The 11583-nt window shown below is 65.9% G+C and overlaps 1 protein-coding gene across 1 annotated transcript; it reads right to left on the reverse strand.

Moving 5' to 3' along the window:
• Window positions 1-247: 247 nt before the first annotated feature.
• CRYBA1 (crystallin beta A1) lies at window positions 248-5156 on the reverse strand. Its single transcript, XM_062592531.1, has 6 exons — window positions 5038-5156; window positions 4543-4607; window positions 3465-3583; window positions 1677-1818; window positions 752-894; window positions 248-570 (listed from the first exon to the last, which is right to left on the reverse strand). The coding sequence occupies exons 1-6, from the start codon at window positions 5066-5068 to the stop codon at window positions 423-425; spliced, it is 648 nt and encodes a 215-aa protein (XP_062448515.1). The 5' UTR covers window positions 5069-5156; the 3' UTR covers window positions 248-422.
• Between the last annotated feature and the right edge of the window lie 6427 nt (window positions 5157-11583).

The following is an 11583-nucleotide window of genomic DNA, read 5'->3' on the forward strand; positions in this document are numbered from 1 at the left end:
ACCGTTTTGCTGCTCAGTGTGAGCACTGCTGCAGGGTTGCGTGGCAGACAGCTGTGGCTCGAACTTGCCCTGGTGTAAGCTCTGCTGGACTTTAATCCCGCTTAATCTGAGCAACAAAGAGGGGGACCAGGCCCCTGATAGTGGCATGAAGCTTTGTGACTTCCCCTGAGCTCCCCGTGCTCCTCAATTCCAAAACTTCAACAGCAAATGAACACAAAGCACTGTCATACTTTTTCCTTCAGTCACATTTATTGGCAATTGTGGCAGTTGGTACCATTTAGGAGTGTTGTTCCATAAGCAGTTGCAGTACAAGAAAGGGGTTGTTATTTCAGGAGGGGAGTATTAGCACCAAAAGGGAGCCGGTGAGCTTTAGAAACCTTGCAAAGATGTACTCGAAAGTGGGGAGCCAGGCGCTTGGGCAGCTACTGCTGGATGCGCCTGATGGATTGGATCTGGCATGTCTGGGCGTGTGAACCCCACTCTCTCCAGTGCTTGTAATCTCCTCCGTGGTGGTCAGCCTCCAGGACATACTGGTAACCACGGTACCCAGGATACTGGTAGCAAACCCAGCTGGAAGAGACAGAGTTGTCAGGTGGCTGTAGTGGGAACAAGGGGCGAGCAAGAAGATTGTGTGATGTTCCCTGCTTCAGCAGCACTTAGTGCTAGGTTTTCCCATGTGCCCTTTTCCAGACCAGTGCCAGTTGCTAAGCCCAGATGCATTTACCCTTGTGGCCTTTTGCCAGTCACTTACGCGCCACACTGGATCTTCATGGAGCCCACTTCGTTATTGGCCCAGCCCATGGCCTGCAGCGAGGGGTAGTCATCACTTAGCTCCCACTGGCGGCCGATGAAGTTGTCTTTCTCAAAGACAGTGATCTTGGATTCCTTATGATTCTGGGGTAGAAGAGTAGAGTGTGAGAGCGAGGCAGTACTCCATCCCTAGGTGTGGAAGGGGCACAAGGGTGGTTTCTGCCTTAAAATGTTTTGGAGGGGGGTCGCACGGGGTTGTGTATGCAGCTGTGAAGAAGGGAGGTGTTCAGGCCCTTACGGCTGGGCTTTGCCAAATCCCAGATGTTGCACAGAGGTGCTCAGCAGGGCCAGGGCTCTGCATCTTTCAGTGTGGAGTGGTACCAGCATGTGCATCCAGGCTGGGAGCCTGGGCAGGGCAGGGAGGGGGTTGTCCTGGGATGTCTATGCAACAGCTATGCTCTAGTTACCATTTTGGGATTGCTGTCCCTGGGCTCTGAGCTCCAGTCATGTATAACTGGCCCAGAAGTGCCTTTAAAAGTCTCAGAAAAAGGTAAAGCTGCACCAAATCCTGCAGAGCAGAGGGGGAAGAAATGAGACCACCCCAAGCAGCCTGTGCCACAGGGAAAGCATCTGGGATAGCTGCACGTTTGCCCTTCCTAATCGTGCCTTCCTAATCATGCCTGATGGGGTTGCCTGCGATGCTTTACTCTCCACCTGGTGTCAGAGATGTGAGAGCACAACCTGTCACGCAGGCAAACACCCCCTCCAGCCCCCTGCCTGGGTCTGCACTGGGGCAACAGAGGCAGCTGCAGCACAAAAACCTGGGGACGATTCCTGACCTGCCTGTGCCCATGGTGCTGCGCGGGCTGGGGAAGGTGCCGCAGCAAGCCCGGGAGCGAGTCCCCCCTCGGAGCCGGGGCACTCACAGCAGAGCAGATGGGGCGGAAGGACATCAGGCGCTCAATGTGGTAGGCGTTGCTGCCGCTCCAGGCATCCCAGCGGGGGTACTCGCCCCTCTCCAGAGTGAACTGCTGCCCGCAGAAGCCGGTGTGCTCGTAACCAACCCAGCTGCAAAAACAGAGCAAGGCGTGCCAGGATTTCCTGCGCCACCTCCTCAGGGCTGGCACCAAGGCACAGATGTAGGTGCAAAGAGGAGGTCAGGATCTGGCCTCTGCCTGCAGGCCTGGTGCCCAGGGAGGAAACAAAGCGGTGCTGGATGTGAGCATAGCATCCAGGGAGTGTGTAACAGCCCGTGTGCTACATGGGAGGCACTTGCATGGCGAAGCGAGCATCCACCAGCTGTGGTAGGTGACCCGCGTCCCCCCTCGAAGGACCCAAGCTGCAAACCTTGACTGTTCACTTTCTCCCAATTGAGCTCCGTCATTACCTACACAGATCCATGTCACGTCAGGATCCCTGGCAGCTCAGGTTTCTTTCTCTCCTTATTTCTTGTTTCACATTTACATCGTGGCATAGCTGGCAACACCTGAATTCCTAATGCCCAAGCCAGGCAGAACGAATCTGGCTCTGGGCAGGGAAGGGAGCTGTTGCCTCTGCCCTACAGGACACCATAGCTTGCAGGTCCCAGTGCTCCCAGTGCTGCCCAGGCTGGGCACCCTGTGGAGCAGCAAGTCTCTCCTAGACATGTCCCCTTACATGGCCTGGGCACAGGACAGCTGGTGGCAGGCCACACGCAGCAGAACAGGGCGGGGGAGGCCGAAGGAGGATGGCAGACGTCTGTACAGCTCACAGTCCTGTTTATAGGGTATGTGCAGTGCTAAGCGGCACATCCTCTCCAGGGAGAGCGAGAGGCTTGGAGGGCCTCCTGGCCCTGGACAAAACTCAGCCCCGATCCTGTGTCCCAGCCTGGGCCTCCCACCACACAAGGTGAACAGCCTGATTAGGAACACGTCAACTGGAGCAGTGAGCTGATTACAGCGTGAGCACGCATGCTGCTGTAATCCCATTAGCATTACAAATCCTAAATATAGCAGTGCAAATCTATCTTGTCTGCTTCCCCAGTCCCAGCAGGATGTTTGCCGTGGGGACAGCTCTTTACACAGCGTCTGGGAGCAGCTCAGGAGCTGCCTTGCCTGTTACAGGGAAGATTCTGGCACGCTGGGAGAACCCCCAGCTCTGCTCCGTACCCCTAAGTGGCCATGGGGGCCCAGGGCCTAGTGACTGGTCACAGCCCCATGCAGGCTGCAGGAAAGCACAGTGCAGCAGGAGCAGCAGGGAGAGCAAGGAGCAGAGCAGGGACGGGCCCTGGGGCAAAAAGGGCCATTTTTAGCCATGGTGCTCTGTGGAATTACGCAGGTGGATAGGGAACAGGCTGAGCTGAGTGGCCAAGAGCCACTCTCAGAGTCCTGACTTTTACTGCATCCTTGGGCAGCATCCATGCTGGACACTGGGGAGCTCCAAGCCTGGATGCTTGCAGACTGCAGGAGGCAGTTTGGGGTGATGCCAATGGCAATGCTGCCGTCCTCTGGCCCTATGTCTCTAGCGCCCATGTTTGTGCTGCCCAGGGCTGCCTGCTCTGCCCTTGCAGGGTGGGATTCATGTGCCTGGCTCCCTGCAGTAGGCTCCAGCTCTGTGGCATGAGGACAGCCAGCTCCACTCTGTGTTCAGGCACCCCTAGCCTCTGCCAGCCTGAGAGCTGCCCATCGGCAGCCCGCCTGGGAAAGCACTGCTGCCGCTGACGGCTGGGTACTCACGCGCCACTTTCCACCTTCAGGGAGCGGATGTTGTCGAAGCTGCACTCCATGATGTTTGGACAGGCTGAAGTGAACTCCATCCTCTTGCCCTGGAAGTTTTCTTGGTCATACACGGTGATCTGGAACAGAGAACGAGCTACCAAGTTGGCAACTGCCCAGCAGCTGCACCAGGTAATTTGGTGCCTCTTCAAGACAGAGGTTCATGCTCCATCCGTGGAAGAGCCAGTGGAGGCGGCACTGGGCACCCCTCCGGGCTGGATCGCAGCCCTGCATGCCTGTGCACTTCCCTGCAGTTCTGGGTCCACGGTACCCCGCCTGGGTGTTGAGGAAGCCACACGCCGGCCCCTACTCCGCTCTCCTGCTCGCCCCTATGGAGATCAGTTCCCGGGGCAGCGGTGCTGTCTGGAGAGAGGAGTGGAGCTGTTCTGGAACAGGCAGGTGGCAGAGCAGTGGCTGGCGGTTCTCCCGGCCTCTGTTCCAAATGCTCTAGGGCAAAGAGGATTAACTGGGGAAAGGGAGAGGGGGAACTCCCCAGGGGCTGTGGGGCTCTCCTCTCCAGCTCCAGGATTCGTCAGGGATTTGCCCCACTTGCAGGTGGGTTTCTCCTCTCCCTCTCAGTTCCCTCTGTGAGCTAACCGTGTCCGTGGGGCTGTTGCCAGTCCGGGCTCCATCAGGGCTGCTCTCCACCATGCCCAGCACCTCGTTGGCCACACTCGTGCCTGGCTGGCCTGTGCCCACTCTGCCATATTCATTCGCTAAGCAGCACGGAAAAGCAGAGTGTGTGGCTTTCTGGGGCTGTTGCAACAACTGCCTGGCGCGGCACAACCAGGATGAGCAGGGGCACAGCCGGGCCAGGGTGCTGCAAAGAGGTTTATAAAATACCCGGGGGGGGGGGGGGAGGTTGAGCAGGCAGGAGGCAAGTTCCCATGGGCAGGGGACAGGCATGATTTGCTCCCTGCTGCCTCGCTCCCAGCCACGCAGCTTTCCCGGCCTGGCAGGGCTGCCTTCACCCCGGCGTTTCCCCTCCAGCTCATGCAGCGCAGTGGGAACGGGGGGAGCGGTGGGCGCGAGGACGTACCTTCCAGGGGCCCATGGGGACAGGCAGAGGGTTTGTCTGAGCCATCTTTGCTGCTGGGAAGGTGTCTGGAAGAGGAAGGAAAAGCAACAGCTCGTCTCGCGGAGCCAGGCCGGCTCCTTCGCAGGGTGCCTCTGCGCCCCCCCCTTCCCCCGGTCCGCGATGCGGCGGGAACGGCTCTGCCCCGCTGCTGTAGCACCCGCTTCGAGGGCAAAGCGCGTGAAACGAGGCGAGAAACGAGGTGGGCGGCAGATGGGCAGGACAGGGCGCTTGGCCGGCGCAGGGCTCGCAGGGGGCTGTTTTGGGACACTCCCGCAGCGGGGACCGGCCGGGCGAGAGCAGCCGAGGAGCCCGGGGCAGGCAGCGGCAGCTCCCCGGCCGTGCCTGGCGCCACGGGGTCTATCCCGGCAGGTATTTTTTCGCCCACCGGGCCAGGGCAGGAGGAGCGGGAAGGGACAAAACGGAAGGGAGAAGTGAGAGCTCGTCGCCAGGACTCACCTAGCTCAGGCTGTACTGCTGCTTCGTCCATGTAATGTTTGCCGACTTCAGCGGCTCTGCTTTTATAGCGCCGCGCGGGCCGGGCCCCCGCGCCGGCGTTTGCGGAGCCGTCAGCACAATGCTTTTGCTCGCATTGTTCCCCTGATCCCCAGAGATTTCAGCCGCGCAGCCCCACGGTCCGAGCCACATTCTTGAAAAAAAAAAAAAATTGATAATAAAAATATCGGTGCGGCTGTTTGCACGGATAATCTTGGGCGCGAATGACTCAACGGTTTCACTGCTCTGGCACTTTCCAGGGCGGCGGCATCGTGCTGTCATGGGACGTGTGCCGGGGACCGGCATGGCGTGGGGCACAGCACCCTCAGCGTGACCGGCCGCCGGGGCGCCGCCGCCATCCTGCTCCCCCGTGGGCCGGCACGGCCGCGGCCTTGTGCCTTGCGCCAGCCCCTTCCTGCCCTCGGCGTGGCAGTGCCCAGTCCTCTGGCCCATGCGGAGCCACCGTGGCATGGGAACAGGCCCCAGAGGCCTTGGGCTGCATGGTAACCATGGCAACCAGGTGTCTCCAGGCCTAAGGCCACATTAGGCCACATGGTAACCACGGCAACCAGGTGCCCCTAGGCCTTAGGCTGCATTAGGCCACATGGTAACCATGGCAACCAGGTGTCCCCAGGCCTAAGGCCACTGTAGGCCTCATGGTAACCATGGCAACCAGGTGCCCCTAGGGCTTAGGCTGCATTAGGCCACATGGTTACCATGGCAACCAGGTGCCCCCAGGCCTAAGGCTGCATGGTAGTCATGTAAGCCAGGTGCTCCTAGGCCTTAGGCCGCATGGTAACCGTGGCAACCAGGTGTCCCCAGGGCTAAGGCCCTTAGTAGCCATGTAAGCCAGGTGCCCCAGGCTTTAGGCCATATTAGGCCGCATGGTTACCATGGCAACCATCCCCAGGCCTGCTGCATGGTTACCATGGCAACCCCCCCCCGCCCTGCCTGGCTGCGCCCGGCACTAGGCCCCGGCTCTGGGGTGGGCCCTGGCGCAGGCAGTGGCGTGGGCCGGCGCCATGGCGGGCCCGCAGGGGCGGGCGGGTGGACGGCAGCGGCGGGGCGCTGCCGGCCGGGGGGGGGTCACGAGGCGAGCGGCGGCGCGGGCTGCTGCCTCAGCGCTTGGCTGCGCGGCGCACAAAGCGGCCGCCCGGCGTCTGACTGCCCCTTTTGTTCCTCCCTGCCGAGCGCCCCGGCACAAAACAAAGAGCCCCGTCAGCGCTGGCCACCTCGCCGCGGGCCCGGCGCTTGTCCTGACATGGACCCCCGCGGGGAGGGCGCCGCCGCGGGGGCCCGCGGCTCCCCAAACCCGCCTGCGGCCGGCCGGGGGAGGGCCGGGCTCCTTCCCCGTGCTGCGCCGCGGCGGGTGCCGGGCCCTCCCGGGGCGCAGAGGCCGCGCACGCCTTCCCCAGGTCGCCGGGCGCCCTAATCCCCGGGGGCACGGCAGCGGGAAGCACCTGTGAGCCGCGCCGTGCCGTGCCGCGCCGTGCCGGGGGATTCGCTCCCGCGGTCTGGCGGGAACGCGTGGCTCAAGGCAGCTAATTCTGTGGCCGTGTCCCGGCAAATTCGGGGTCCAGGAAAGCCGGCAGCAGGAACCACCCGCTTTCCATCTGGCTGCCAAAGCACAGGCCGGGAGCCAGGGATCCTCCTGCGGAGCTGCCGGGTGAATCCGGGCAGCCGGGTGAATCCGGGCAACCGGGGCCTTTTCGCCAGCAGCGTGCGTGCCCCCCTGCTCCGGAGACGCCGGAGACCAGCCCGGGGGAGAAGCAGGGCTGCTCAGAGCCAGACGTGAGGGCCCGGCAGCACAGGCGGCTCGGGCTGGTGCCCCCGGCACGACGCTTGGCTGCAGCACCTGCCCCCCCCTCCGCTGCCTCCGGATTTGGGGCGCGTCCTGGGCGCCTCGGAGCGAGGGGCTGTGCCTGGAAACCCGGTGCCGCTAGAGGGAGAGCTCATCCCGAGCAGGTCGCGCTGTAGCCGGCGCACACCGGGCGGCCGGCGGTGCGCTACACCCCAACACCGGCACCCCGCAGCCCTCGGAGGCGGGCGGACGCCAGCTCCCCCCCCCCCCCCCCACGCAGCTCCGCTCCCCGCCGGGGCCGGTGCTCCGCCGCCGCGCTGCGTCCCGCGCTGTCCGGAACAACGGGTTTTTCTAGATCCCAGAGACTGAAAAAAAAAAAAAAAAAATGCAGTGACCTACTTAGGAAACCCTGTGGCGCTGCGAAATAGGTGCCTCCTCTCCCAGGCTGACGGCAGGTCTCGGCCGCCGGGGCCGCGGCGGTGGCTGGGCCTGCTGGGGAGCGCTGCAAGCTGCAGCTGGAGCGCTGCGGCTCCCCACTTCTCCGGGGAAAGCTGTGCGCCCGGAGGGCAGGCTCAGGCGGGTGGAGGAACCGCTGGTGTTTTTCAGTGCATCACGCCATGGCTGCCCTGCAGCTCGGAGACTTCGGCTGATTTCAGCCCAGCCGCCCCACGTGCTAAGAGCGGAGAGGCTGCCGGCTGCTGCAGAGGGCTGCAAGGCTGTTTCCCCAGCCGGCTGCGTCCCTGCGGCGCAGCCATGCAGCGTGTCCCCTTGCCGCCCGCAGCAGGACAGCCTCCCCGCTCCCCGGGCATCCTTCCCCCTCTCAGGACTCCGGCCTCCGGGCGCCGCGTGCCCAGGACAAAAGGCAAGCGTGACAAAGGCAGGCAGCTGCGCTCACGCCGCCGTCGCGCGCTGCTCCGGCGTCCCGGGGCTGCCGGGCTGCCCGTGCCGCGAGCGGCGCCCCGGGCCCCGCAGCAGGGCCGACCCCGGCACCTGCGGTGCGGCTCGGAGGTGGCACCGTTGCTCCCACGTTTTATTGCAGCGGGGGTTTTGCCAGCACAGAGTCGGCAGGGCTCGTCCTGCAATCTGCAGCGTGGGCATCCGGTCGCAGCCGCTATCTCACGCCTCCCCGCCCCAGCGCCCCAGCCCCAATTTCCGCCTGCCTTGGGCAGGCTTTGAGCTGCACGGAGCGGCGCGGGGGCCGAGCTCGCCTGGATTCCCCTCCACGCTGCGGTGTACCCCTCTGCAAGACTTTGATCTGCTGCAAACGGTGATAAAACAGGCCTTTGAACCAAAATAGTATCTATCCGAGGCGCTCCTGCAGAGCCCGAGATAAAAGGCTTTCCGCAGCAAACACTGTCCCGAGCTCGCCTCTCTCCGTGACAGTCTCGGCTGCCCTATTTTCACTGTGCACCCCAGACACGCTCCTCTCTCGGGCGGTGCCGGCTGTGCCCCGGCAGGGCCACATGCACCTTCCCGAACGGTGATGGCCCCGCGCTGCCCGGCCCAGGGAGCCGCTCCGCAGGCAGGGCCGGCCGCGGCCCCGGAGCTGCTGCGGGGCAGCCGCGGGGGTAGTGCGTGCGCAGCGTGGGTGCATAGCAGGGTGTGTGTCACCCTCGGTGGTGCGATGCTAGCGTGTGTGATAGTGCGTACGTGCAGAGGTGTGATGCACGGGGTTGTGCGTGTTCCATGCGAGTGTGCGGCCTGAGTGAACAAATGTCCGCAGCAAGGTGCACCGCGTCTTGGGGGAGGCCCGGTGGTGCGCGTTGCAGGGTGCGTACCGGGGGAGTGTGTGCTGCAGTATGCACATGCGTGTGTGTGTGTGTGCGTGTGTGCGCGTTTCAGTGGCTGTTGCAGCGTGTTCATTGGCGTGGGTGTGTGTCTGTAAAGGCAGGGTGCTCCCCGGCTGTGCGTGTACCTGGCAGAGTGCGCGTTGCACGGCGCCAGCGGCCTGGCCGCACTGCAGGGTGCGTGCCGCAGGGTGCCCCCGCTGCACGCGCGTGTCACAGCGCGTGTCGCAGGGCGCCCGGCTGCGTGAGCGCGCGTGTCGCGGCCGCGGCCCGGCGGCGGCGGCGGCGGGTGCGCGGCGGGCGGCGCGCGCAGAGCCGGCAGTGCCCGCCCCGGTGCGGAGCCGCCCGCCCCGCCCCGCCCCGCCCCGCGCCGCCGCCGCCGCCGCCGCGGCCCGGCCCCGCCGCCAGCACCGGGCCCGCGCCGCCGCCGCCGCCGGGTGAGTGCACCGCGCCGCAACGCCAGCGGCACCGGCACCGGCACCGGCACCGGCACCGGCACGGGCACGGGCAGCGCGCGGGGCGGGGCGGGCCGCGGGGCGGGGCGGGCCGGTGCGCATCGCCCCCCGCGCCGCGCCGCGCCGGGCCGCGCCGCGCCGCGCCGGGCCGGGCCGCGCCGCGGCGTGTGTGCGCGCGGGTGCGCGGTGCAGCCCCCGGCTGGGCTGCGGGCTGCGTGCGGGCCCCCGGCTGGGCGCCGGGCGGGTGCGCGGGCGGGTGCGCGGCCCCCCCCGGGTGTGGTGTAGTGTGCGTGTGCGTGTGCGTGGCCTGCTGTTGTGTTGCAGTGCGTGTGCGTGACCCCTGTGTGGGGTTGCGGTGCGTGTGCGTGACCCCTGTGTTGCGTTGCAGTGTGTGTGCGTGACCCCTGTGTGGGGTTGCAGTGCATGTGCATCCCCTGTGTGGGGTTGCGGTGCGTGTGCGTGACCCCTGTGTTGCGTTGTGGTGTGTGTGCGTGACCCCAGTGTGGGTTTGCAGTGCGTGTGCGTGACCCCTGCGTGGGGTTGCACTGTCCACACATCCCCTGTGTTGTGCTGCGCTGTGTGTGCTTGTTGGTGCCCCCCGTTGTGTTGTGCTGTGCTTGTGCAAGCCCCCTGCTGTGTTGCGCTGTGTGTGTGTGTGTGTGTGTGTGTGTGTAAGCCCCCGTTGCTCGGCACTGTGTGTGTGTTTATGCACGGCCCTCCATTGCGTTGCCCTGTGTGTGCTTGTTTTTGCCCCCCCGTGGTGTTGCAGTGTGTTTGTGCAACCCCCCCGCTGCATTGCACTGTCCGTACGTACCCCCCCGTGAACTGCACTGTTTGTGCAAGACCCCCGCTGCGCTGCACTGCGTGTGTCTGTGCAAGGGCCCTGTGCGGGGGGCGGGCTGCGCCTGGGTGCGCACCCCCCCGGGGCAGGCACGCAGCCTGTCCGCAGTGTGCCCTGTGCCTGGGTGCTGCCTCGCGCGCCCCAGCACCCGCCGCGGGGTGCTGGCCTGAGCCTGGCTTCCTAGGAGAAGCCGCTGGCCTGGGCCCCGGCGCACCGCGGGGAATCGCGTCCGCAGCCGTTCTCCCGCGTGCCGGTAGCGGCCTCGGGCTGGCACGCGGCTCCAGCACCGCGATGCAAATCGCCTGGTCGGCGAGCGCGGGTTGTGGCCCACGACGGCAAGAGCGAGGGCGCGCGGCGAGCGCCCGGGGAGCGCCGCGGCCGGCGGCCCTGGCTCGCCCCGGAGGCGGCTCGGTGCCGCCAGCGCCCTGGACTTTGGCCGCCGCTCGGCCCTTCGCCTTTGCCGCGAGCCGCGCTGACGTGGGCCGCGGCTGCGGGCGCTGGAGACGGAGGGTGAGAAGCGCTCGCCGCTGGAGACAGAGGGTGAGAAGCGCTCGCTGGGGGAGGCGCGAGCCGAGCCCGGGCCCCCGCCGCGGGCGGTGGCCGCCAACCCTCCCCGCGGCCCGGGGGCTCCCTGCCACCCGCGTTCCCAGCCCCCCGGCCGGCTCGGCGTCCTGGTCCCACCCGGGAGGAGCCCTGCGGTGAATCGCCGCTCTGCAATGTGTGTTTTGTAACAGCCTCTCTCCGCTCTGTTGTTTTATTACCTTCCTCCTTGCAAAACCGCCCGGGCCGGCGGCGGGGCGCGGCGGGCGCAGGTGGCGCGAGGGGCCGCGGCCGGGCGGCAGCGGCACCGGTGACACGAGATCCCGCTTTGGAGGGAGCCCGTCCCGGCGGAGGCGGGGGCGGAAAAGGACCGTTTTCCTCCCAGCGTCGTCCGGGAGGTCGGACGGGCACCGCGTTGCTCACGGAGGGATGCGGAAAGCCCCTAGATCTCCGCAAAGAGGTGGAGAACCCTCCCCCCCCCCCACTCCGGATACGGTCTCCGGAGCAGGCTCGGCGGTGAGCCCAGGCCTGGCAGGGCAGAGCTGGGGCGCGGAGGACTGGCCGGCGGCGGCGGCATGTTAGCGGTGTGCTCCGCGAGTGCACGCGGCGCAGGAGCGGCCGGGAGTTTCCGGGAACGCCTGTTCTCCGAGCCCGAAACGCTCCGGAGCTCTGATGGGGAAGCTGGAATTGCATCTCGGCCCTGGTGCCGGGACTCGTGTGCCCGCCGCTCCCGAGCGGCTGATTAGGGATGCAGCCTGCACGCTCGCCGGCTCCTTCGCCCTTTTTGTTGCGGACACAAAGGCCGGGAGGGAGCCTGGGTGCGGGGAGAGGGATCTCCTCCCTCCCTGCCTCCCTCCCTCCCTGCCTCGGGCAGACAAAGGACGGGGCGGCCGCCGGGCTCTGCGTGTGCCCGCCTGGCGCTGCGTGCACCCGCCGGCTCCATGCCCCTGCCTGGCTCTGCGTGCGCCCACCCGGCCCCTGTGCGCCCACCCGGCTCTGCATGCGCCCACCCGGCTCCTGTGAGCCCACCCGGCTCTGCATGCGCCCACCCGGCCCCTGTGAGCCCACCCGGCCCTGCATGCGCCC

This window comes from Rhea pennata, chromosome 20 (genome assembly GCF_028389875.1).
Source record: "Rhea pennata isolate bPtePen1 chromosome 20, bPtePen1.pri, whole genome shotgun sequence".
In the NCBI taxonomy this organism is placed as follows: domain Eukaryota; kingdom Metazoa; phylum Chordata; class Aves; order Rheiformes; family Rheidae; genus Rhea; species Rhea pennata.